Consider the following 27,200-nt stretch of genomic DNA (forward strand, 5'->3'; position numbering starts at 1 on the left):
GTGGAAGGCTCTAGCTCACCTGGCTATTAAGGTCCTGGTGTGGCTGGTGTGGAAGGCTCTCGCTCACCTGGCTATTAAGCAGACACATCTGTCTCCCTCCAGATTGAAGTTACTGGCGAAGCTCGTAAGGATGCTCTTACAGCTCCTGCTGTTGCGCGACTTCTGGAGAATGACGGGAAGTACAGCACTGGCGAGTTCTACAAAGGCCAGAACACAGGAGTTGACACTTGAATCCCAGCACAACTTAAGTATCTGTCTGGGTTTCGCAAATTTTGGAAGCCCCAGATTTGAGGATTTCAACCTTAAGACCCAAATGTCTGATGGTACCTTTACCACAGACTGTGTGCTCCCCAATAAGCAGGTAAAAGTATCCAGCAACTTCACATTTTTCTTGACTAAACTGTGCCCCTTAGTTACGAGAGATGTAAGAATAAAAGTGTAAAACATCCAAACAAAATATGAACGTACAAACTAGCCACTACAACTTCAAACTTCTCATCTTTCCAAAATGTGTAATAACAAACTATTATTTATCTTAGTGGCAAAATAAGGTGTTCGAGTCAATCAAATGTTGTGGCTCATATCACAACACATTAATAGCAAGTATAACTTAAATTTTATTAAATCAAGACTAAAGATTTTGTAGTTTGTGGAAAAGTTAAGCTACACTCCAGGGATCCTCCCTCCTTCACCCTTCCAAACCCAGGATTACAGGCTCCCGGTTTCTTTGTGAGCGATGTGGATCTGCACTTAGGTCCCCACACTTACTGACTGAGCCATCTCTCAGGCCTAAATTCTTGATTTAGTTAAGTGAAATCTTATTTAATTTAGTCAGTAAAAATTCAGTTTCTGGAAATAACTGATTTTTTTTTCAAACTTTGCCACCCCCCTATTTTTTTTAAATCGCGTCTCTGGCGTACATACATCAAATGCCGTAACTTTGAACCCATCTATTTTATCTTGCACCCTTGTCCACTGCCCTCCTTGTCAGTGCCCCGTAATATTTTAGGTGATGTCTTTGGAGTACAGCGTGCGAGTGTTCAACTACACTGTCAGCTGTCCTGAGAAGCTGGATTTATGTCTTCATTGCTTTTGAATTCTCCAGAAACCTTAAAAGTGAGTCTGAGGTTGGCCTTTGAAAGCTGTGCCATTGGGTCAGGTGTACCTAGCTCCGGGTGTTCTTGGAAAAGCCTATTTGTCTGGGGTTTCTCTGCGCTCCGTGACATTCGTTTTCTGTTAGATAACGACACTAGGGCAACGTCCCGAGGAATCCGACCCCCGGCCCTGGCCGTTAAGACTGTGCGCCTCTCCTAGCCCGGGATCGGTTTGAAACACCCTTCTTTAAAATGCCACTCCGAAACCTAGTTACCCGTCCATTACCAGGGCCTCCTGTGCTGCAGATGCCAAGATGTTGACAAGGCAGCTAGGATTTACCTGCCGGAGGCCCAGTCGCTATGGTAACAGCTAGTCGCAAATGCGCTTGCGCGGAAACCCCGCGACGCGATGAAATGGTCTTAACGACAGTAGCTACTTGCGGCAGCGACGTGACTTACGGCCGCCCGTCGTAGCGCGTCTTTGGGCTCGAATGCCGGGGCGGGAGTCCGAACGGTAGCGCTCCCGTTGCTTGTCCGCGGGCCGGGATGACCCAGTCTGTGGTCGTACAGGGTGAGCGGCCCCCTTGTCCCCCGGGTCGCCGCGGAGCCCAGGCACCTGCTTGTCTTCCTAACGTGCTTCTCTCTCTTCCTCGCAGTCGGGCAGTGCGGAAACCAGATCGGCTGCTGCTTCTGGGACCTGGCGCTGAGGGAGCACGCGGCGGTCAACCAGGTACGCGCTGAGCCCCCCACCTGTCACCCGGCCCGCCAGCCTCGGAGAAGGAAGGGGTCACTTGAGGCTCTCGCTACGGGGTCCCGACTGAGCTGGGACTCGCTGTGTAGACCATGCTGATCTCATTTAAGCGATTTTATCTATGCCATAAATTGCCTTTATGTCTTTATCATAAGTTGCATAGGATCTTCTCATGCTGAACGTAGCTAGTTTGATTTTTAAACCCATGTTGCTGTAAGTCACAGATAGAAGACACTGGCCAAAGAGTTTGGTCTTGGGTATCCCTAATTCTCAGCGGTCTTCCTTTTTTTTTAAACGTTTTTGAAAGGCAGTAGGCTCTATAGGTGAAAGCGCTATAAAGTAGATAACATATCAGACGATCTAGTATCCCAGGAAATTCTCACTTGGTGTACCAGCTGTACAGTCCTATAGGTCATACGTTTTTCATCACTCTCTCAAATTTAACCAGGTGTTATATTGGTATCTTACTCTTTAGACGCAATTGGAAGAACCGACCTGGGTTTCTTTTTCTAAGAGCTGCCTGGTGGCCCTTTCAGCGCTGTAGAATTACTAAAATTGGAAGGATTTGGGAGAAAATAAACTTAAATGCTTTATTTGCTTTGTGTTTAGAAAGGAATTTATGACGATGCACTGAGCAGTTTCTTCAGGAACGTGGATACCAGGTAAGGGGATGAGAGTTTTTCTCTGCATTGACATTAATTCCTTCCTGTTGGGTCAGCAGAGTGGAAGGCTTGCTTACGGGGTTCTGGAAGCAGTCCCCTGCTGTGATGGTGTCAGCCACGTCTGCTGATGTGACTGAAGACCGTTCTCATGTCACGTTTTCATACCTGCCGAGCAGCAGGCTTCCTTGACAGGAAGGAACAAAAGGAGCCTTTAAAGAGATTGCATTAACTTTGGAATGATGTTTCAGTCAGAGAAACCTCAGCTTTTCACTGAGGGTACCATGGCATGGATCGGTTTTTATTGACTATTTGACCTTAGAACAGAGTTTCTCAACCCATGCATTGAGACCCCTCAGGGTCCAACAACCCTTTCATGGGGGTCACATGAAGAAGAGCTGCTACAGGGAGGTGTTAGAGCAGCTCACTTACTAGAGGCCCTCAATATCCTCATCACGTGTTCGCAGATGTGTCTGGGTAATAGTCCTTTCACGTGCTTCTCTCACTAGCTCGCTGCCACGCCTTCCTTTCTTGATAGTCGCGTCTTTGGTTATTACATAATTGAATAGAACTAGATAGGCCATGCGAGAGGACCAAGAGAGAGGCAGAGGTGGGGGCAGAAAGTCAATATGTGACATGAAAGCAGGAAGGAAGCTTTGGGGAGAGAAACAAAAGCAGAAATGTGTGAAAAATGATATAATGAAACCAAATCCTTTGCAAGTTAATAAAATAAAATTTATCACATATTGACAGTCTGAGAGTTTTCATGTAATTCTCATCTACCTTGTGGGTCATATACTTTTAAAAGAAAGGAGTGTATTTCCTCAGTCTGGAGTTTGGAGAGGAGGGGAAGGCCTGGACATCTCTCCTGTGCTGTGCGTTCCAGCCTCTGTTCCACAGGTGTGGTACCCAAAACCTCTTATGCAAACTGCTGCTACCACATCTTTGTATACACCTGCCTGTCAAATTAATCCTTTTTAACAACATGATAGGAATATACCAACAGTGGAGGCATGAAAAAACAGATAGCAAATACTTGGACACTTTTCATAACATAAGGTCTTTTTGCAGATATTCATCTGCTTCGTGGGTAATAGGCACATGAACAGATAGAGACGGCTATATTTAAACAAAATTCTCTTTAGCAAAGCGGGCAGGTGATTGGTGTTAACCTGGGGATTACAGTTCACTTACTGCTGGCCTGTTGTACCTGTGTTTAATCGGCTCCTCATCTGGTCTCCGTCTTGTGAGTTATATTGACCTGTACGCTATGCTCACTCACAGGTTGTAGTAAAATTCTAGAAATGGACTGAGTGGTATGTAGTCTTATATCATTTGATGTGTTGGCCGCAGCAGAATAGCTAATTAACAATAACTTAAACAAGAAAGATACCCACTTATCTCACAAAACTGGAAATGCCTCAAAGACATAGATACTGAGGCTGGCAAGGTGGCGCAGCAGGTCAGGGGCTTACTGCCAAGCTGAGGACTTGAGTTTGATTCCCCTGGACCAGTATGACAGAACGGGAGAGTGAAAGCGAACACTACCAGTCCTGGAAAGTCTTATGACCCTTTCTCAATTTCTTTATGTTTCAGAGTGGGTGGTGATGGCAGCAGTATTTCCAAAGGAAGAATATCTTCGTTAAAAGCACGAGTAAGATGCATTTTCTAGGGTTCTTACTTTGTAACGTGGCAGTAAAATTTGAGTTAATTGTTTCTCTGTGGTTTGTCTTTCCCTTCTGGTTGTTGGTTAGTAGTCTTTGATTTTAAGAAAAGGAAAGGTTAACCAGGTGTTGGTGGTGCACGCCTTTAATCTTACAATAGATTACATGAAGAAATATTTTAATTAACCTTAAATTGTGAAAAAGAAAAATATAACTTACAGCTCATGAGTTCTTGAATTTATAAATTACTAGAGAAAATACTCCAAATTTAAATTCTCTTTTTTCAGGCAGTTTTGATTGACATGGAAGAGGGAGTAGTTAATGAAATTCTCCAAGGACCACTGAGAGATGTGTTTGACAGCAAGCAACTCATCACTGATATTTCTGGCTCGGGAAACAATTGGTGAGAACATACTAAATGTCATTTGAAAAAGTTGAGCATTCACTGCCTTGTCCTAATAGGTCCTGCTGTAATGAAAGCAAAGTGCAGTTTGCCACACAAAAGTATATGCCTCCTCTTTTAATAATTAATTAGTTGATGATGATGCTTTATGATGCTCAGAAGCTGCCAGGATTTACTTTCAATCCCACTTCTGCTTTTTTATATTTTTTTTATTTTTATTTATTTATTTATTTATTTATTTATTTATTTTGATTTTCGAGACAGGGTTTCTCCATAGCTTTTGGTTCCTGTCCTGGAACTAGCTCTTGTAGACCAGGCTGGCCTCGAACTCACAGAGATCCGCCTGCCTCTGCCTCCCGAGTGCTTTTTTTTTTTTAATAGAAAACTAATCATGAGAAATTGATATCCTAAATTCTTAAATGTTTTAGGTACTTTTAAAAATTATTCATATTCAACAGCAACACTAATTGCAAAAAGCTCACAAACTTTTGGAGACTGAATAATGCTCAAGTGAATTACCACTGGGTCAAGGAAGAAATAAATTAAACACTTCTAAAATTTATTGAAAATGACCACATAACATATCCAAACTTATGGTACAGAATGAAAGCAGTGCTAAGAGGAAAGTTCAAGCACTAAATGCCTACATAAAGAAGTTAAAAAAATCCCACACTAGCAAATTTAAAAAGCACCTGAAAGCCCAGAACAAAAAGAAACAAACTAGCCCAGAAGGGCTAGACAACAGGAAATAATCAAACTGAGAGCTGAAATCAACAAAATAGAAACAAAACAATACAAAGAATCAATGAGACAAAGTGTTGGTTCTTCAAGAAAATCAACAAAATAGACAAACCTTATCCACACTAACCAAAAGGCAGAGAGAAAATAATCCAAATTAATAAAATTAGAAATAAAAAGGGGATATAACAACAGACATTGAGGTAATCCAAAGAATCATCAGATCATACTTCTAAAACCTGTACTCCACAAAATTGGAAAACTTAAAGGAAATGGACAATTTTCTGAAGAAGTATCACATACCAAAACTAAAGACCAGATATGCAAATTAAATAGGCCTATAACTGCTGAGGAAATAGAAACAATCATCAGAAGTCTCCCAACCATAAAAAGCCAGAACCAGATGTTTTCAGAGCAGAATTCTACCAGATTTTCAATAACATCAAGTTGTTCCAAACAACAGAAACAGAAGGAACATTGCCAAACTCCTTTTACAAGGCTACAGTTACCCTGATACTCAAACTACAAAAAGACACAACTAAGAAAGAGAATTACAGACCAGTCTTCATAGTGAACATTGATGCAAAAATACTCAATATTGAATTAGACAAACCAAATCCAAGAACGCATCAAAAAAAAATTATCCACCATGATCAGGTAGGCTTCATCCCAGAGATGCAGAGATGCTTCACCATGAAAAATCCATTAATATAATCCACCATATAAACAAGCTGAAAGAATAAAACCACCTGATCATCTCATTAGATGCTGAAAAAGCCTTTGACAGAATTCAACACCCCTTCATGATAAAGGTCTTGGAAAGAGCAGGGATACAAGGAGCATACCTAAATATAATAAAGGCAGTACACAGCAAGCCAACAGCAACATCAAATGAATGGAGAGAAACTCACAGCCATCCCACTAAAATCAGGAACAAGACAAGGTTGTCCACTTTCTCTATATGTATTCAAATAGTACTTGATGTTCTAGCTAGAGCAGTAAGACAAAAAAAGGAGATCAAGGGGATACAAATTGGAAAAGAAGTCAAACTTTCACTATTTGCTGACGATATATGATAGTATTCATAAGTGACCTCAAAAATTCTACCAGGAAAAACTCATAAACTAATAAGCACCTTCAGTAATGTAGCAGGATACAAACAAGATCAACTCAAAAATCAGTAGCCTTCCTTTATACAAATGATAAACAGGCTGAAAATGAAATCAGAGAATCATTACCCTTTGAAATAGCTACAAATAACATAAAATATCTTGGGGTAACTTTAACCAAAGACCTGTATGACAAGAACTTTAAATCATTGAGGAAAGAAGTCAAAGAAAACAGAAAAATGGGAAAATCTCCCATGTTCTTGGTTAGGTAGGATTAACATAGTAAAAATGGCAATCTTATCTAAAGCAATCTACAAATTCAATGCAATATCCATCAGAATCCCAGCAAAATTCTTCACAGACCTTAAAAGAACAATATTCAACTTCACATGGAAATTTTTTTTTTTAAAAAAAACTCAGAATAGCCAAAACAGTCCTGTACAATAAAGAAACTTCTGGAGGTATTACAATCTCTGACTTCAAACTCTAACATAGGGCTATAGTAATGAATCCCAGCACTCCGGAGGTAGAGGCAGGTGGATCTCTGTGAGTTTGAGACCAGCCTGGTCTACAAGAGCTAGTTCCAGGACAGCTAGGACTATTGTACAGAGAAACCCTGTCCTGAAAAAAGAAAAAAAAATAGGTTGGTATTTGGCATAAAAATACACAGGATGACCAATGGAATAGAATCAAACACTTGGATATCAATCCACACACCTACAAACACCTGATAAAAAGAAAGCATCTTCAACAAATGGTGCTGTCATAATTGGATATTGACATGTAGAAGAATGCAAATAGATCCTTATCTATTGCCATGCATAAATCTCAAGTCCAAATGGATTAAAGACCTAAAACCAACCACACTGACCCTCATAGAAGAAAAAGTGGGAAGTACACCTAAATGCATTGGCACAGAAGATCACTTCCTAAATATACCTCCAGTAGTACAGACACTTAGAACAACAGTTAATAAATGGGACTTCCTTAAACTGAGAAGCTTCTGTAAAGCAAAGGACACGGTCAACAAGACAAAACAACAGCCTGCAGAATGGGAAAAATCTTCATCAACTCCACATCTGACAGCAGGCTCGTCTCCAGAATATACAAAGAACTCAAGAAACTTAGACATCTAAAGAACAAATAATCACCAGGTGGTGATAGCACACGCCTTTAATCCCAGCACTTGTGAGGCAGAGGCAAGCAGATCTCTGTGATTTCAAGGCCAGCCTGTGAAGGCAATTCCAGGGCAGGCTCCAAAGCTACAGAGAAACCCTGTCTCAAAAAAAGAAAAGAATGAGATATAGACCTAAACAGAGACCTCTCAACAGTGACCTCTAATAGCTGAAAGACACTGACGGAAATGCTCAACATCCTTCCTTATCCATCAGAGAAATACAAATCAAAACAACTCAGAGATACTATCTTTAACCTGTCATAATAGTCAATGTCAAAAATACTGATGACAGCTTATGCTGGAGAGGATGTGGAGTAAGGGGAACTGTCTGGGACCAGACTCGACAAAAATGCCACTTGCCATGGTGGGAGCATGGGGATCAGGAAAATAAGTAAAGTATAAGAAGTGAATAAAATAATAAAACAGAAAACCTAGGATAGTACTGGGAGGGAGTTCCAGTGAATACTGAAATCACCCATATTTAATTTTCCATACACTTTTATACCCCAATACAAAAGGGGGAAGAAGGAACAAAAGATTTCTTTAACATGATACAAAGGACAACTTGAACAGTTAATTGCTTTAACACTTTGAGACATCAAATCATTAGCATTCTGCTGTTTAGGCAGTAAAGCCACCCTAGACCAAGTATCCTGAAGGCAGCCACTCTCCAGATAACCTATTACCAAAGAAGGATCAGAAGTATGCTTGAATATCCTGACCGTCTGTCAGGATGGAGTGCGTCTACCTGTATGACCATCTTAAATGTCAAAGGAACCAAGTAACCACATCCTGAGTAAGGATGTGTAGCCCCGATTGTTGTCATCAAGTTTGTATAACCTCCAAATTCTCTGACCATCCAACAAGGTAGAAATAGGCCCACATTTTTGGGCCTCCACAGGGAACACTTCCCCCATTGCTGGTTGAAATGCAAACTTGTACAGCTGCTTTGGAAATCAGTATGGTGATTTCTCAGAAAATTAGTGCTCAAATCTATCTCAAGATCTAGCAATACCACTCTTGGACATATACCCAAAGAATGCTCAATCATACCACAAGGACATTTGCTCAACTATGTTCATAGCAGCATTATTTGTAATAGCCAGAACCTAGAAACAACCTAGGTGCCCCTCAACTGAAGAATGGATAAGGAAAAATGTACATTTACTCCGCAGAAAAAGGCAGTGACATCTTGAAATTTTCAGGCAAATGGACAGAACTAGGGAAAAAAAAAAAAAAACATACTGAGTAACCCAGACCCAGAAAGGCAAATAAATATGTGTGTTTACTCTTAAGGGGCTTCTAGACATAAAGAAAAAATAATTAGCCTACAGTCTACAATCCTAGAGAACCTAGACAACAGAGAAGACCCTAAGAGAGACATTCATGGATTCGCCAAGGAAGGAGAAAGAGACAGAATCCCCTAAGTAAATTGGGAGCGTGGGGGTCAGAGGGAAGGGTGGAAGGGGAGAGAGGAGGAAGGAAAGGAAGTGGAGAGAAATGTATAAGTTAAATTAAAAACATACAATTTTTAAAAATGGCTATGCAGAATATTAAATGCAGTTTTGACATAATGGCAAAAAGTAAATATTTGTAATTTTTTAAGAATAACTTTTAAAGTGAGTCTATGCTGTTTTGTTATACATATTTTCTCACTATTCTGGTTAATAAAAGTCAAAATTTGCCTGGGGAGGGTAACTATTCACTTACATTTGATTCTTCAACTTCTCCTGTTTGTCTAAATCAACAGATGTAGGGCCATGTATTATACAGACCCATATGTCTACATTGTGTGGCTGCCAGATTCTCAGGCCATAGTTTGCACCTGGCCTCACAGAAGGTGGTCACCTAGCCTTTCCAGAAAACCTAACAAAGGATCAGGATATGCTGATGTTATTCTGCTCCTTTGTAATTTGGAGGATGCTTGGAAAAGAGATGTTAATTCAGCCTGCATGACAGAGCTGGCATACAGAGAGGAAGATAGGAAGATGTGACACAGAGGGCATAGAAAGGTATGAGCATGACTAAAGCCATTCACCTGGTTACCTAGGAAACAGAATGCTAATGAATTTACCCTCAGTTTACGTTTTGATATAAAAGCTATTTGGAGAATAAACGGGGGTGAATTTTCAGGATGTGAACTCAGGACTTCATAAGGGATCACTGAGAATCTCCCTCCCAATAAAGCCATGTGAGTTGTATCTTTATTCCCGCGCCTCCCCTATGGTCCAGGCTGGTACCAGACCCCGACAAGTAGAATTAACAGAAAGATCCAAACCAAACCAGGATCCTCCTATCCAGGCTGATACAGGCTGTCTTAAACATGTGACCTCTTTATGGGAAAAGCCACGCCCAACAGTTAAAGAATTCACACTGATTTGTTGTTGCTTGAAAATTAATTGCTTCATGTTGTTTGTTCAGATGTATAGTTTATTAAAGCCTGAATTTGAATTCAAATTCCATGTGTCAGGAGACCAGTCACTTAAGAAATGAGCCTTCCTCTGGTTATGTATAATCATTATGTTTGCATTGTACGAAGCTGTATGTAAAGGGGAGATCTTTTTTATCTTGTGTTGTATCAGTGGTACTCCAAGATTTGATTAACAAAGACAGCTCAGACTCTTCACTGTCATTTTCAACCATTGCCATTTCATCTACTAATGTCATGTGACCAGCTTTTCCCATTTTAAACCAGATAAATTAGTTTGAAATTTTTCATTTTGTTATCTGTTGAGCTGACCTCATTCTTCTTTTTAATATATAAATTCACTGTGTTTCAGAATTTAGTTTAAATGGAAACAAAACTAAATTCTTATTATTTTTATAATTTATCTGGAGAAAAATTGTAAATACGATTAGAAAACAATAGTTAATGCCCACTGCTTACTTACCAGGATTTTTGAGAATTGGTATGTAATCAGTCTATAATAAATAGAATTTATTACATGAAAGAATAGATTTCTTAGTACAGTTTAAATAGTTTCTTCATTTTTGCTCAATCTTTATTTAGAGCAGAAATAATAAAATCATCAAATAATAAATCAAGGATTTTTTTTAATCTGTGTTCTTATTTTCAGGGCTGTGGGTCACAAAGTTTTTGGAAGTCTTTACCGGGAACAGATTCTAGAGAAGCTCCGGAAATCAGCAGAGCAGTGTGACTGTTTGCAGTGTTTCTTCATCATACACTCCATGGGAGGAGGTAGGAGTCATTCATTTGCCTGTAAGGAAGTTACATGTCATTGGGAATTCATTTTGCAAACATCAGTCTTATTTTTAGACCTGATGCCTGCAACTGAGCAGGCAGGCGTGTCCAGCCTTTTCACACTGAGACACAGTATCAACTATAGAAGCTTCATGCACAGAAAAACAGCCTCATAATGCTTCACATATTGTGTTGGGCCACATTCATAGCTAGCCTAGAGTACATACGACCCATGATGTAGACTGGTATATGTATGCTGCAGTGTTTGTATATTTCATCTTAAAAGTTTGTGAAGTTGGGGCTAAGATAGCTTATTGAATAAAAGCTATCTTTTATTCAACAAGCATGAGGACCTGAGTTTGAGCCTCAGAACCCACATAAAAAGGCTGGCTGTGGAGGCTCATGCTTGTAATTTCAGGGAGCAAGAGACAGATGGGCCCCTGGGGTTCGCTGGACAACCAGCTCCAAGTCAGTGGGAGACTGTCTCAAGCAAAGTAGTGGATGGCACTTGAATAATACCTGGTATTGTCTTTTGGCCTCCATATGTATACATATCTGGAGTGCATGAGCACACACACAAAGAAGCATGTACACACATATGAAACATTGTGAGAATCTCACTGTGAGCCTATTTTTCTCTTTTGAATTTTGAATTTTTTTTTCACTTTTAGATTCTCTTGTAATATTTCAAACACACTCCAGCATGCATGCTCTTTTGAGAAATGCTTCTTTGTTCCTATATCTCAAGTGGAGTTGAGCTTTTCTGGCATGTTCTTATATGGCTTGCCATTATGAGGATACTAATAACTCTTTTATTAACCACCTTCAAACCTTCCCACACTTCCCTCCAATAAGAAAACTGAAGATGAAAAAAATGACTTCAGTCAGTTCCTTAAAGAGCACCCATTTCACAGTAGTAACTGCTGAGCTTGAAGCATGGTCTGCATTGCTTTGTGTTCCCAGATGAGTCTCTAGTTTGGAATGGAAGTGTTTTGCTCTCCTGTTCATTAAACAGAAACAAGGTTAGTGTGCTAATTTTAAAATGGTAATTAACAAGGTTTGGAAGAAAAAATTAACATCCTTTTCTTCCTACACTGAGATTAAGATTTTACATTCGGGCCGGGCAATGGTGGCGCACGCCTTTAATCCCAGCACTCGGGAGGCAGAGACAGGCGGATCACTGTGAGTTCGAGAACAGCCTGGTCTACAGAGCTAGTTCCAGGACAGGCTCCAAAGCCACAGAGAAACCCTGTCTCGAAAAACCAAAAAAAAAGATTTTATATTCAGAAGCTTGCAAAAATGGCATTGTCATATACAGTGTTCCAGTGAAGAACAGGGTAGTGATAAAAAGCGGGGGAGGGCAGGCCCAAGGCCCACATGATACACCCACCTGGGAGTTTTGGCTCCACATTTTAACGTAATAAATTACACATATGTATAAACACCATTCAGAAAAGTACTTATCATTTACATTAGACACATTGCTACTTTCTCCTGTTTCAACTTAAAAAACACTCTAACTTTATCACTAAGTATCATAGAAATAAGTTATATAATCCACTTTTTTCCTTTAAGTCCTTAAAATTTTCTAAATTTGTATAAATGTGACTTTAAACATTAAAGCTATTAATGAGATTTCCAGGGTTTCTTCATTTAAATGAGCATTGGGAACATGTTGTGTGAAACTTTGTAAACAAATGAACATATTTTATTGGGTGTTTGAAGTTTCTTGATGACATGATCGTTTTCTGTGTCATTGAGACAATATGTATCTTGAGACCAAAGTGTTGTGCCCAGATTACAACCCCCAGAGAGAGACCACCAGAGAGGTCCATACTGTAATAAGCAAGGTTTAATTAGCATAATACAAACATGTTTGGAACCCGTCTCTGACCCCACTGCAGTGAGGTAGAGAGGAGTCATATATCCTCTGTGGGATAAGCTTTAAAAGGCATAACTACAAAGAGGCTTTTTGAAGGTGCTTTGGCATGGGTGCAAGGTCTTTTGCTCCCTCCCATCCTGCTAAGTCAGCTTCTTGTTCTTAGAGCAAGGCCATCTTTATCAGCCTGTACCAGGTGGCTGGCTGGGCTAAGTGTCCTTGTGCTTGGAAATCTCCCAGGTGGGAGAGGGGAAGGCCACTATCTTCCTGGGAAAACATTCTGCTAGGAAATTTCTTCTCGCCTCTTTGAGAATAAGGGGTGAGGATCCTACAAAGGCTGTCAATTTTGTTTTCATTTTTTAAGTTGCTTTTATCAGGAATACTGGATGCTATTTTAGTTGAATTTTTCATAATTCAGTTTATTTGTAATCTAATGACTTAAATACAAAAGAAGATTAGAGAAAGCCATCCCAGACTCATGCTCAGAACCTGAGATGGAATTCTTCACCTGAGCCTTGGCAGCCTTGCCTGTGCTCTCTGAGTCCTTCAGAATTAGACTTCAAACCGTTTGTGTTGTTTGTTGTTTTCCTCTTAAAATGTTGCTTCTCAGGAACAGGATCTGGACTTGGCACGTTTCTGCTAAAGGTGCTCGAAGATGAATTCCCAGAAGTGTACAGATTTGTGACAGCAGTTTATCCTTCCAGCGAGGACGATGTCATCACTTCGCCTTACAACAGCATGCTGGCCATGAAGGAACTGAATGAGCACGCAGACTGTGTGCTGCCCATTGACAACCAAGTAAGAAATGGTACTGGACTCCGAACATACTTTATATTCATTCAATTCTGTGTTATATACATGCATTTGTGTTTGTTCGGTATTCTCTTCAGTTTTTAACTTCTCTGTCTAAGAGAAAGAATAAGTTTGAATTGTTTTTCTTTTCTTACCTAGTAAAATGCCATCTAAGTCATTCACTAGTAGTTTCTCACCTAATATTATTTTTATCTCAAGTCTTTATTTGACATCATTAGCAAAATTGATCTTGTAACTTCTGGCAAGTTGGGTGCAGCTGTGAAGCCTAAGAGTCTAGTTACCACAAATGTGGGGACCGTTACAAAATGCCCCAAGAAGCCTTTTGATGCAATGAACAACATTGTGGCCAATCTGCTCCTCAGCCTGACAAGGTAACCCACTTAGGATGCTGGCAAAGTCACTGTGCCTTTGCAATGTTTACATTTAGTTTTATTCTTTTGTTTGATTTGGGGTCACTGTTAAATCCAGTTCTTGAATGTGTTGAAACAAGCAGTGAACCACTAAGCTACAGGCCCACCCCAGTTGTGTTTATTTGGTTGTTCTAAGTTGTAGGAGCTTCTTTTATTGTTTTTCTGTCCAGATTTGTCTGACATGTTTTTATTAGTTCTATGAGAATTTCTTACAACAAAATTTGGTCATACTAACCCTCCCCTCCTAACCCCTCTCCTGCCCAACTTTGTGTCCAATTTTTGTTCCCATCAAGGCCAATTTTTGCTTCTCATTTTGTATTGTTTTCATGTGTTAGAGTAATAAGCCATCATTTCTCCAAGATTGGTACTTGGAACACTAGTGGGAGTTCCGTGCTCAGCAGCCTCATGGTAGACATACTGCCACTGCTGTAAACCAGCTAATCTGTACATCTTTGTCAGTGGCGACAAAACATTTCCATGTCTTGGGTCTCAAATCTCTCAAGCAGTTAAGATTATGATTTTATGATTATGAGTATATTAATCAAACCCTTAATAAATATAGTAAAATTTCCACATTAAGCAATGGTCCTGTAGGTGTTGAACTCATTGTGTCTGTTTAAATAAGATACTTTTGCTTGTATAATGAACAAGTATAATAGGTGTTGCTTGCACATTAGAAATCTGGAAATAAGAATTGCTGAAAAGTAATATGAGAAGATAATCTGCTGAATTATGGTTTTTAAATGAAAACATTTCTCATTGTTCTAATCTTGGCCTTTTAGCTCTGCAAGATTTGAGGGATCCCTTAATATGGACCTGAATGAGATCAGCATGAACTTGGTTCCTTTCCCTCAACTTCATTATCTTGTGTCAAGCCTTACACCTCTGTATACTCTGGCAGATGTGAACATTCCACCTCGAAGGTAAGGTAGAACTGGCTTCCATTTTCCTGAGAACTTGAAGTGAAATTTCAGCGAAAAAAAGTTTATATTAACTCAGATTATTTACATCATTTTTTTGGTGAGAATCATATAAAATGTAGTTAGTGACGGTCATTTTTATTAGGCAGATATTTATTTAGAAGTAAATTGTTTTAAAACGTAGTATTAAACTGAAGCTAAACCTGATAACTAAATTTTTTGACTTCTGAAAATTAATAGAATCTGGCAGGCTTGAATCCTGATTCTGTTGCTAGTTGTAGGATCTTGGGCAAATGTCTTAAATTCCTCATCTTACTGTTTGTGGGGTAGATGAAATGGTATCTTAACCATAGCCAAGCACCATAGAAGGCTTTATATGTATTGCATATTATTTTCAGACCACCTTGAATATGTTTTCAGGCCAGACTTGATAACACTTGCCTTTAATCCCAGCTCTCAGGAGGTAGAGATAGGCAGATCTCTTATGAGTTTGAGGCTAGCCTGGTCTACATTGCAAGTGGTGTGCCAAATCCACATGGTGAGATCCTGTCTTAAAAAAAAAAAATGTCTTTAGGCTGGCGTGGTTGTACACACCTGTAATACTAGCACTTGGGGGCCAGGCCAGTCTGAGATACACAGTGAGACTATCTCAAAAAATTACAAAAAACAAAGTAGCTGGGATGTTGCTCAGTTAGTAGAGTGCTGCCTAGCATTCATGCAGCCCTGGGAACCCCCAGAACCCACATGATGGCTCATAGCTTTCTGTAGCTCCAGTTCCAGGGGTTCTGGCTCCTCTTCTGGTCTTCAGGATCACCAGGCATGCCTGTGTGGTGCAGACACACGGCTTAGACAGATAACATATGGATGAATGAATGGATGAATGGATAAGTTTTTTAAAAAGAAAGGATGTTTTTAGCTTATACAGTGATGATGAGCTTCAAAGGCTCACACTGGTATTTGCTGTGGGAGACTATAAATGAAAGAGGAGAAATTAAAAATACTTTTATTACTATCTTTATTACATTTTTAAATTTTTATTTTGTGTGTGCCATGGTGTGTTTGAGGAACAGAAAACACCTTGTTGGATTCAGTTCCCTCCATCATGGGGTCCTGGGAATTGAATCCAGGTTGCTGGGCTTGACAGCAAGCACCTGCTGAGCCATCTTGTGGGCCCAAAGGGTTGTTTTGTTGTTGTTTTAAGATTTTTTTTTTTAATTAAGTGTATGTTGTGAGTGTGTATGTGAGCGTGAGTGCAGGTGCCTACAGATCCCCTGGAGGGGAGCTGCTCTCTGTGGGTACTGGGACTTGAACTCGGGCCTCTGCAGAACAATGCACACTCCTAACCATGGAGCTGTCTCGCTAGCCCTCAGAAATCTGTTTTTACAATTAAAGTTTTGGTAACAGTTCTATACTTCAGGAATATTACAAGTGATGCTAATAAACTTTATGTTAGCAAAAGGGCCGTTGGCGCCAGCCAGTATCTGCCAGGGATCCCATAATGATCTCAGCAGGGGAAGTGGTGCGTGGTGTATGGGTCGTGATCGCTGATTGGTCACACTGCACATCAGTACATCCTGGTTAACGTGGACATCGAATGAATACTGGTAGTAAACTTTTTTTTCTCCCATTTTTTTTGAGGCAGGATTTCTCTTTGTGGTTCTGACTGTCCTGGAAACTCTTGCTCTGTAGACCAGGCTGACCTCTGCCTCCTGAGTGCTGGGATTATTAAAGATACATGCCATCACGCCCAGCAGTAGTAAACTAGTATTAAGTGAATTTTTTATATTTAAAGTTAATCTTTATTTCTAAGTTCAGCATAATGAAAAAGAAATGTGTTTGACTTGATCCTCTAAATTAAATATTTCAAAGTCAGTGAACTATTCTGTAATCTGCTTGGTATATTTTGACATAAATAATACTTGTATCAACATTTTAACTTTAATTGTGATAGTTTGTGGTAATTGATGTTTATTAAAGTTTTAGTAAAAATCCACAAGGACCTTTTAAATGTTATACTAATTTGTCATGGTGTCCTTTTCTGTTGTTAGGCTTTAATGGGTTTATTTTCTTTGTTTCTGACATCTGCTCTACTATAGGTAACCAGGAGCTGCCATACCAGTGTATGTTTTCATTCTGTGGTTATATTTAGAAGAAAGAGACACATTTTGTGTAAACAGTGGTGCTTTCCTGTTGTAGATTGGACCAGATGTTTTCAGATGCCTTTAGTAAAGACCACCAGCTCATCCAAGCAGACCCCAGACATAGTCTCTACCTCGCCTGTGCTCTCATCGTTAGAGGAAATGTGCAGATTTCAGATCTTCGCAGAAACATTGAAAGGTTTGGTTTTTATTTTTAAGATAATTGACGTGTACAGGTTGGGGCAGTGTAGGGCATAGTTAAGAAAGCCAAGGTTGAAATTATAGTAAAATGTGGTTCCTGAGCCTCGTTTTTGTCAGCACTAAGGGAGACATGAGGTGCTTCTTCATACTGCAGCTTTGTTTGTGTGTTTGTGTGTTTGTGTGTGTGTGTTTCATTTTTAAAGCAATCTTACTTTACATACCAGTCCCAGTTCTCTCTCCCTTCTGTCCTCCTCCCCCACCTTTTCTCCACCCCGTCCCTCATACATTCCTCAAAGAGGGTGAGGCTTCCGTGGGGAGTCAAGAAAGTCTGTCACATCACATAAGGCAGGACCTAGCCCCTCCCCTCTGTATCTAGACTGAACAAGGTACTCCTCCATAGGGAATGGGCTCCAGAGAGCCAACTCATGCACTAGGGATAAATACTGGTTCCACTGCTAGTAGCCCCATAAACTGCCCAGGCCACACAACTGTCACTCACATTCAGAGAGCCTAGTTCAGTTCTCTGCAGGTTCCCCAGCTGTCACTCCAGAATCAGTGAGCTCCCACTAGCTCAAGTCAGCCCTTTCTGTGGGTTTCCCCTTCATGGCTTTGAGCCCTTTGCTCATAATATAGCTCCTCACTCTCTATGGCTAGACTCACAGGAGTTTGGCCCAGTGCTTAGCTGTGAGTCTCTACATCTGCTTCCATCAGTTACTGAATGAAGGTTCTAGGTGCTGCCAGTTTTGAAGACAGATGGCAGATTACAAACGACACAGTTAGACCTATGATTCTGCTGATGTCTTGTTTGCTTATGTGGACTGAGCTGCTGTAATGTCCTTCTTTGTACCTTAGTTCTTACCTTAGAATTTTTGTATTTCAGGTTGAAACCTGCTCTGCATTTTGTCTCCTGGAATCAAGAAGGCTGGAAGACTAGCCTGTGTTCAGTGCCCCCTGTGGGTCACTCCCATTCATTATTAGCTTTAGCAAACAACACGTGTGTGAAGCCCACCTTCATGGAACTGAGAGAAAGGTTCATGAGGCTCTACAAGAAAAAGGTAATTTCACACCTTGTAACCCAGGATGGAAGTAGGCTAGAATCTTCCTGGTAAGCGCACCTCGTGGTGCTACACACATTAATAGAAATGGGCCAAGGCAGTTTCTTTATTAGCCAATGACCTTCATCAGTGGGGCCTCATGAGACCCTCCCCAGTCCATGTCACACTCTTGGCAGGCTGGGTCTTATGTAGGTAACCACAGCTACCGCAAGTCCAGGAGCACAGTGGCCATGTCTAGAACCTAAGCTCACAATGCTCTTTTCCATATTCTGGCTTATAGTCTTTCTACACTATCCTCTACAGTGTGCCCTGAGCCTTGGTGAGGCTGGGGTGTGGGAGGAAGGGATTCTGTAGACGTCCATTTATAGCTAAGTACTCAATACTCAGTTATTCTCTGCATTTTGATTAGTCTCTGCCCTATCCACTATCCACTGGAAGGAAAAAAAGCCTTTATGACCAATATTGAGAACAGCACTATTCTATGAATATAAATATAAATGGACAGTTTTTCAACGTGTCCATTTAGCAAACCAATGACAAAAGATTGTCCCTTACATCATGTGACCTCCTGAGTCTTGGACTTTTGTCCTGGGTTACAGCTCCAATGGAGGGGGCCTTAAATCCAATCACAAATGGGTTGGCCAACCCTATTATCACCCATGCCACTCTTGTACAGTGGACACAGCTTTAGGCAAAATATTTGACTAAAGTTCCTGCTTCCAGATTAGAGCTGAATGTTCTATGCGTTTAAAATGCATTTAATCTTTCACTATTTCCTACGTACATAGTATCTACTTTGATCATACTTCCTATGATTCTCTCCTCTTCCCTTCCAGCTGAACCCCTTCTGCTTCTCAACCTCCCTCCTACCTTCAAGTATTTGTATGTGTGTTCCTCCACTGTAATTTATTAGGGTTCCTTGAACGAATGTGGAGGGCTTTTACTTAAGCAAGGCTTTTACAAGTGGGTTTACCACTGAACTGCCTCACCCCTTCCTCAGCAACTGCTTAGAGCTCCCAAGGAGGAGTGGGTGAATGACAGAATTTTAACAGTATTTGTTTTATGGGGCAGTTGTATGTCTTAAGTTCCTGAGTTGGTGATGTTGTCTCTTTTCGATTGCAGGCTCACCTCCATCACTATCTTCAAGTTGACGGGATGGAGGAATGTGCTTTTGCAGAAGCTGTGTCCTCTCTGTCAGCTCTCATTCAGGAGTATAATGAACTTGATGCCACAAAGAGCATGCCTGCGCTGGATGTGCCTCGGCTAAGCGTGGCCTTGTGATGTATATACACACACTGGTGTGTGGGATCACTTGTAGCAATTTGTGGTACACCATGTAATCCAGTGTGTTCAGGACCAGCCTGGGCTGCACAGTGAGAGCCGATGGAGAGGAAAAGAGTGTCTCTTCATCGCCCTTCTTTCCCCATCGCTTCCTTTTGCAGACCTCCTCACTCTGGTGAAAGCTCAGGAAAGACTGTACATGTCTTTTCTGTGTTTATCTTTCCGTGCTCTGTTTAAATGCTTGGGAAAGCAGGTCCTAGGAATGGAAGAACAGAGTGTGTCATGTTTGGACTTTTAGGGGAGTCTTTATTAAAACTGATAAGCCTTTGTTCTGTTGAGTAGTAACATGCCTATACTCAAGAGAATCACAACTTAGACGTACAGTCACTTCTAAAATAGTTTAAAAGCAGATGTTCAACATGTCACTGTTTGCACACTGAGCAGACCATTGCTGAACTTGGTAATGTCACTGTTTGCACACTGAGCAGACCATTGCTGAACTTGGTATCTTTATCTGAATTTCGTAGTAAGTGGTCATTATTTACTGAAATGATTCCAGTCTCCACAATATTTTGAATCTTTAATATTGATTTTAGTTGCATTTATATTTCAGATCCGTTTGGTTTATCCTTCAAGGAAAAAATTTGGGGGGAAAAATTCTTTTCAAGAAAAACTAATCTGTTGTTTGCTTTGTTTATTAATAGTTTATGTTTCTTCCCTTTGCTAAGTAATTGTTATATTTTTGGCTTTTATATTGATAGTTTAGATTTTTTTATAGTATTTGGTATAAAAGCTGCAGTATTAACAGTTATTAGCAGTAGTCCCAGAAGTTCCATTTTCTCCTTCCTATAAGCATCTTAGCTGATATTCAGAACACGACAATGAATATTATAGATACATTTGTAGTATCTTATTTTTAAGAATTTTCCCTTTAATATCATGTTATAGGATCTGATAGACTGCATTGCCAGGTACAGAATAAAATTTTAAATTATATCTTTTTATATTTATATAAAATTTCTCTTGTAAATTGTACTTTATATTATATATTAAATCCTTATATGGTACATGTATGTACATATTACATAATTATAGATATCCTATAGAAATGAGTTATTTAAATTTTTTCAGGCATTCCTTTTTGTTTTAGAATATTTTTTAGAAACTTCTGATGTCAGAAATAAAGCAACCAAAAATAACTAGTGGCTCTTTCTGCTTTAAATCCATTAGATAAATGTTTCCTCCTTTTATAGCACTTTAGTCTTTTGACTGTATGACTGAATGACTTAGCCTTAAACTTTCCTCCCTATATTTGGCTCTATAGAATCCTGAGCTCAGAAAACATATCTCCTGGTTCTCTGCAGTCTCTCTGGCACACACAAGATGTGACCCAGAGCATCCGCCACTGAAAGGACCCTTCGCTGGGGCAGTCGAACCGAACAGTGATCATCTTAGACTTGTTGGGGATGCAGCATCTCTTGTCCAGGCATATTCCACAAAAAGTCGGTCTGTAACTCTGAGTACTTGAGCAACCAGAAAAAACGAATTTCTCAGCTTTGGAGAGTTGGAAAGTGGGTTGACATGTTTTTCCTCTGGGGATCTGAAAAGATGAATGAAGTTAAGAGGTCATTCTTTAAATTTGACTACAGTAACAAGGAGTTATTTCTTGGGCATTGCTGGAGCTGTTTGTGCCATCTAGGACCCTCTTCTCTGAAATACCCTTGCCCCATCATGCTTTCAGATGCCCTGGTGTTTCTCGTTCTGTCTTTTATTCAGTTGTACAATAAATGAAAACTTATTTGTTTAGTTACATTTAAAGAGCTGTGTCTTATTAAATGTCACTTACCAAAGGCTTATCAAATTCCCTAATACATATCACTCAGTTTGGGTGGGTGAATAAATGTATGAATATCTTTTGTTAATTTTAAAGACTTATTTATTTCTAGTTTATATTTATGGCTGTCTTACCTGCATGTATGTCTGTGCACCACTTGTGTACCTGGAACTAGAGTTACAGATGGTTGTGAGCCTGCATGTGTGTGCTAAAAATCCAATACGGATCCTCTGAAAGAACAGTCCATGTTAACTGCTGAGCCATCTCTCCAGCCCCCATAAATGGACAGCTTATTCCCTTTAAAGCTGAGGTATCAACTTGATAATACAATAGGGACTACATTGAGTATAACACAGTTTATATCATTTCTAAAAATTAGTCTTTTCTATGTGTGCTTAAGAGCATACACAAAAATAAATTTAAAAAATCAATCCATTAAGACAATTCTCTTGCAGCACCAGGCGTGGTGTCGTACCCCTTTAATCCCAGCACTCTGGAGGCAGAGGCAGCTAAGATCTCTGAGTTTGAGGCCAACCTGGGCAACATAGTCAGTTCCAGGACAATATAGAGAGACCCTGTCTCCAAAAAAAAACAAATAAAAAGATAATTCTCCTGCTTCAATCAAGAAGTAGTACCAGCTCTGCTACTTTATGCCAGTTGTAAGACAGCATGGCCTTTGGCAAGCTTACTCTAACATGCACAGAGCATTCTGGTGTGGCCCTCCAAAGCAACAGTCATGTGTAACTGTAAGCAGAACTGCTTCATGCTATTCTATAACAACTGGAATTTTATGTTTAATACTTTGGTTACACTTCTATAATTAGGATGAACAAGAAAATAGAGAAACCCTGCCTCAGAAAACCAAACAAAGAATAGGGGTCTTGAGCAGCCCAGTGTCTTGTAACCTTCCAGGCATACCGTTCCTTCAGAGTAGATATCTCTTGGAATCCTCCATGTGTACCATTCCTTCAGAGTAGATATCTCTTGGATTCTGTCTGGCCGGATCTGTACCAGAATTCACCCTGTAGACCAGGCTGGCTTCAACTCAGAGATCCGCCTGCCTCTGTTTCCTGAGTGCTGGGATTAAAGGCTCACTCCACCACTACCCAACAAGCCCCACTTCACTAAAATGAACACCTACAGTCCACTACTATATACAATTTTCCCTGTAGAGTTGAGCTAGGTCAACACCTGTTGTCTTCTGAGATAATTTGACTTAAGAGTCAGTCACAGTGAGGTGGTTTTGTTTGATGAGATTCAAACACTATCCCTCCCTCCAGAATACACACACCTTACTTACTTTTCAGGAACTTAACACAAGCATAATTAACTTAAGTCTGGTTACACTGTACCTTCACTGTCTTGGCTATATTACTGTTGCAGGGCTGGATATAGCATAGCCTCTTCTCTCTTCTCATTTCACAGTTGCTGTTTTCATTGGTTACCCTGTTAGAAATTCCCATTCCACACGTTCTGGAGCAGGGAGTCCACTTCGTTGCTTGCACAAGGCACTTCTTTTTCCACGTAAGCGGGAGGTTCCTGTAAGCTAACATAAATGGGAGACTGCATATGTGAGCACATACGTACTTACCCTGGACTTAATTTTTAAACATAAAGTCGGCAGGTATCTAAAAGTTCTAAGGCTTTTTGCATGAAAGGATAAACGCTTATGTTCTAAGTCATCCTTCCCTTCCTGGTACCTACGTTTCCTCTGTCTGTCAAGTGTGGCCATGTAGTTTCTAGGGAATAGACTCATCTTCACCCACTGACATCATTCTGCCCATCCATCCTCGAGGATTAGACTGCTTCTGATCAATATCTGTCTTTTGTTAGCTCTTGCCTGATATTTCCAACAGATACCAAAGTGAACGTTGGTAGGATTAGGGAATTCAGGACAGTAATCAGAATAGTGTGGGTTTTCTTTCCTTGAGACCTGGTTTTGCTGTGCAGCTCAGACTACCTGCTAACTCGCTCGCAGTCCTGCCTTCCAAGCCTTAGGAATACAGGCACCATGCCTGTATCACCATGGCTGGTGTAATATTATGTATGATCTTAGTATTTAAATTTCATATGTTCAAGATCTAAAATAAAATATTTAAGAATGAGACAACAAAATCAGTTCTCTTCCACTTTAAATCTACTCTTAGAAAACTGTAGTCAAGGTGAGACGCACAGGCCTCGGTGTGCCTGTGGAGGTCCAGACAACTCTGTGTCATCAATTCTGTCCTTTTCCCGTTATGCAGGCCTCAAATTCAGGTCACCAGGTTTGCACAGCAAGTCTCACCTGTCCATCATGGGAATTTATAACAAACAACACTGCACTAAATTAATCTTATATACTAAATCATCGCACATGTTGATCTCACCCAACTTGTCTCATTCCCTGTTACCAGGCCCACAGTAAGCTCTATACGTTAGCCACTTGAAATCACCTATGAAATACTTAGGGAATGCAACTGTAGATGAATTACAAGTGGAGAAATGAAACTTCTCTACTGTCTGCTGTGTAGAAGAAACAGGAAAAAAGATAATTCTTCCATAATAATTCTCCATGAAAAACCATTAGGAGATTGTTACTGTTCTCCAGTGACGCAGACCCTTGGTTCATAGTAAACACAGGTTTGTTACCTCCAGGCATTTCTCTAATGTACATGCTACAATTGATACTTTGGGAGGAAAGTGGTGATTTGAGCCCATAGTTATATGCACAGTTCTACTTTGAGAATATCAACTTAAAGGTGGGGGGGAGGAGATTTTAGAAAAACTACCCTCAGTTCAGTGTAACAGTGAGCAATGGAAGTGGAAACAAAGATACCCGGAGGCAGACAACAGTTAAAGCCCTCACTACAGGAAGCAGATTAGCCTGATACATCTGCAATAGGTAAAGGCATCTTCGATTACTGCATTGCTGATAACCCTGCTTACAGATAAACCAAGGCCTGCAGTTCAGGAATTTGTTCAACATTCATTAAAAAGAAAAGAAATTATGAGATTAATAAAACAAAAGTTTAGTGTTTATGAGCACTGAGAAAAACATGAGGGATGATGTCATTGCTTGCTTTGTACTGGCCTGGCAAACGATAGATTCCAGCAATAGACTGTATTAATTATTATCACACATACGATTCCAGCAATAGACTGTATTAGCTATTATCACACATACAGTTCCAGCAATAGACTGTATTAATTATTATCACACATACGATTCCAGCAATAGACTATTAGTTAATCACACATCTGATTCCAGCAATAGACTGTATTAGTTATTATCACACATACATGTTTAAGGCATAAGCTCTCACTGACATTCACTGTGAAAGCCAAATTCCCGTGTAATCAGAAACACGTTTTTACGAGTAACAAAGGCAAGTCATGGCGGACTTAGCATACCTTTGAAACAGTTAGAGACGTCTCACTTCTTTGTAGCTCACCATTTGGGAGTTAGTGGGAACATGAGTAATACCATGCTGTTAGCTGAGTGACCATGTGGACAACCTGGAAATTGTCTAACCAACTCACACAACCAGAATCCTGGAGGAAGTTTTTGTTCGTTGCATCTTTAAATATCTAAAACTCAGAATAATTTTCACTAACAACATAATGAAGGTGGCCCCAGAGGAACTCCTGTCTGGAAAATTCTCCAGCATATGAGTAGGACATCATTTACGCCTGCAGCCACCTCGTGCTCAAGATAAGCACTGAAGAGTCTCGCTTTGTGGCCTGACTACTGTGGAGGGCTTTAAAGTGAAGGAGACTGGAGCCCTTGTCAGTTTTGAAAATAATGTTTTGAACCTCAAAATGTGTTAGTCCTCAAAAAAAAAAAAAAAACTTTTTAAATCAACTTTCCATTTCTGCTAGTACCATATGAAAAACTTTGAAAATGCAGAAACTGGATGGTCAAACTTCTTGCCCATAATTACAAATGAAAGGTTTTTAGGGTACATGTGAACAGTATTTGTTTAGTGTTCCTAAGGTGTTGAGGATAAACAGAGTAAGATTTTAGAAATTCCCTAATCTGGGAGGTTTTAAAAATCAGACCCTTTTATTCTCAAAACCAAAATATAAAGTTTCCCGACACTTGGAATATCTACCTGAAGCAAACACTACATGGGTACACACACTGTAAATCTCTAAGCATCAGCCTGTGAGTTCTTACTGGCTGGAATCAGGAAAGAACCACAGGAAGTCATCCCTGCTGAGGTCACCTGGTGCCGCAATATAGCCTGCAGAGTGCCCACCCTGTGCCTGTACAGTTCTGGGGCTCACCTGGCCCTGCTCTGTAGCCTGTAGAGTGCCTGCCCTGTGCCTGTGGTCCTGGCCTATGGTTTTGAGTATCACCTGGCCCTGCTCTGTAGCCTGCAGGGCGTCCCATGACTGTGGCCCTGGGCTACAGTTTTGAGGCTCACCTGATCCTGCTCTGTAGCCACAGGCGTCCTGTGTCTGGGCTACGGTTTTGAGGCTCACCTGGCACTGTTCTGTAACCTGCAGAGCGCCCTTGCTGCGATGGTCCCAGGCCACAGTTGGTTGTACCAGCTCTCCTTACACCTTTAGCTTCAGAACAGTTGCTGCCAGCCAGCCTGGGTATGAACAGGGGAGTGCATCCAATTGCACCACCCACACAGAGGCAACTGAACAGTGGGTGGGGCTGAAATACTTGGCCATTCTGATAATGGACCCTGTTGAACTCACATCCAACAGCCACAAGATCTGGAAAACAACAGCAGCAGCAGCAGCAGCAGCAGCAGATTGTCAACATAAATAAGTAAATCAAACTATATGGCTTAGCTAGATAGACCTACTCCAGTTGTAACTGTCTCTTATGAATGTGGTTCTTAATTCCTTAAGCCTCTTTGGAATCTCCTTCACAGAGCATCTATAGAAAGGTTAAAATGGGGTATTTATATTTTTCTGTAGGCTAAAACCCCCAAAAGGTCACTTCCAAAAAAAACCCCAAAAGTTGGAGTAAAGGCAGCTATTCAAAGTTCTAGGGTTGACAGTGAGGTGGTTATAAATAAAAGGTGGATGCCTGGTGAGACAGTTCCACCTGGATGCACAGATACAGGCCAGGATGTGTCCATAGGCAGGGCTGGAGAACCACCTAACTAACTGTAGTCCTTCCTGCAAGGTCACTGGAAGTCGGATCTCTTTCAGGATCAGCCCTTTCCAAACGTGCCCCACCAGCCCCGTAGGAATAGCTTTCAAAGAATCCGTGGAAACTGTTCACAACACTGGGGTGTGTGTGACATCAGTGGGACAATCAGCAGTGGCTGGAGCAGATGCATTAGCATGACTTGGGCCGTACAGGAAGTGGCTATGCACTGGTACTTAGAAAAATAAAGTTAGCTTCACAGTGTTCTTGGTAGCACAGTAAAATATGCTAACTTTATTAAATCCTCCCCATTTCCATTTAATTATATTTTTATGACAAAGTAAATACATAATATTCAGTGTGCCAAGTATAATAGTATTAGGAGACAAAGGAGTCAAGTTTTCAGTTGGAACTTTCCTTAAACAGTTGTTGGGTAAACTGTGGGTGCTCAGACTTGGATCTTGTGGAGGTGACTTCTTGAAACTGGGCAGAAGTTGTCACTAATTGTCACTGCTAAGAAAAAAAGTGTTTGTTGCCAGTGACGTAAGTCACACTTCTTGGTAAAAGAATTTTGGAAAACTGCTATCCACCACTGAGATCATTCTAGCCACCAATTGTGTCAACTTTCTGCTGAGAGCGATTGTTTAAAGGGCATATATTTATTATTTACACAGTCGGGAAACTGGTACTGTCCAAATACCCAGAGCAGAGGGTGACAAAACCGTGCATGAGTCAAAAACCAAGTCCAAGTGGATTCTGTATTTGCTTTGAGTTTTTAAGATA

At 40.4% G+C, this 27,200-nt stretch overlaps 3 protein-coding genes across 9 annotated transcripts in view; 1 reads left to right on the forward strand and 2 right to left on the reverse strand.

The window, feature by feature from the left end:
• The window catches only part of Fam229b (family with sequence similarity 229 member B), a 9,743-nt gene extending 8,240 nt beyond the window's left edge, over positions 1 to 1,503 (reverse strand). For 2 of the 7 annotated variants that reach the window (XM_026787442.1, XM_026787443.1), the window contains exons 1-2: positions 1,435 to 1,466; positions 68 to 197 (exon numbers count right to left, since the gene is read on the reverse strand). The gene's annotated coding sequence lies outside the window, so the exon portion shown is untranslated. The other 5 variants (XM_013352376.2, XM_013352377.2, XM_013352378.2 and 2 more) reach the window with 5 other exon arrangements.
• A 93-nt stretch (positions 1,504 to 1,596) lies between these two features.
• Positions 1,597 to 20,491, forward strand: Tube1 (tubulin epsilon 1). Its single transcript, XM_005363533.3, has 12 exons — positions 1,597 to 1,665; positions 1,751 to 1,824; positions 2,455 to 2,507; positions 4,101 to 4,158; positions 4,456 to 4,571; positions 10,673 to 10,794; positions 13,287 to 13,474; positions 13,688 to 13,860; positions 14,682 to 14,822; positions 17,016 to 17,156; positions 18,039 to 18,213; positions 19,336 to 20,491. Exons 1-12 carry the CDS (start codon positions 1,641 to 1,643, stop codon positions 19,492 to 19,494), a joined length of 1,425 nt encoding a protein of 474 aa, XP_005363590.1. The 5' UTR covers positions 1,597 to 1,640; the 3' UTR covers positions 19,495 to 20,491.
• Positions 20,492 to 20,746: 255 nt separating this feature from the next.
• Positions 20,747 to 27,200, reverse strand: part of Ccn6 (cellular communication network factor 6) — a 9,040-nt gene continuing 2,586 nt past the window's right edge. Inside the window, exons 2-4 of the mRNA XM_026787500.1 lie at positions 25,793 to 26,035; positions 22,681 to 22,874; positions 20,747 to 21,094 (exon numbers count right to left, since the gene is read on the reverse strand). Of these exons, the coding sequence (XP_026643301.1) occupies positions 20,813 to 21,094; positions 22,681 to 22,874; positions 25,793 to 26,035 (719 nt within the window). The 3' untranslated portion in view covers positions 20,747 to 20,812. The remainder of the gene's footprint in view (positions 21,095 to 22,680; positions 22,875 to 25,792; positions 26,036 to 27,200) is intronic.

This window comes from Microtus ochrogaster, linkage group LG9 (genome assembly GCF_000317375.1).
Source record: "Microtus ochrogaster isolate Prairie Vole_2 linkage group LG9, MicOch1.0, whole genome shotgun sequence".
Classification (NCBI taxonomy): domain Eukaryota; kingdom Metazoa; phylum Chordata; class Mammalia; order Rodentia; family Cricetidae; genus Microtus; species Microtus ochrogaster.

Bases quoted from the DNA above. Each gene is read 5' to 3' on its own strand.
- Tube1 (XM_005363533.3), top strand. From the start codon at position 1,641: ATGACCCAGTCTGTGGTCGTACAGG. The intron at 13,475-13,687 runs GTAAGAAATGGT...TTTTATCTCAAG, and splicing joins TGCTGCCCATTGACAACCAA to TCTTTATTTGACATCATTAG. The intron at 17,157-18,038 runs GTTTGGTTTTTA...TTTGTATTTCAG, and splicing joins CTTCGCAGAAACATTGAAAG to GTTGAAACCTGCTCTGCATT.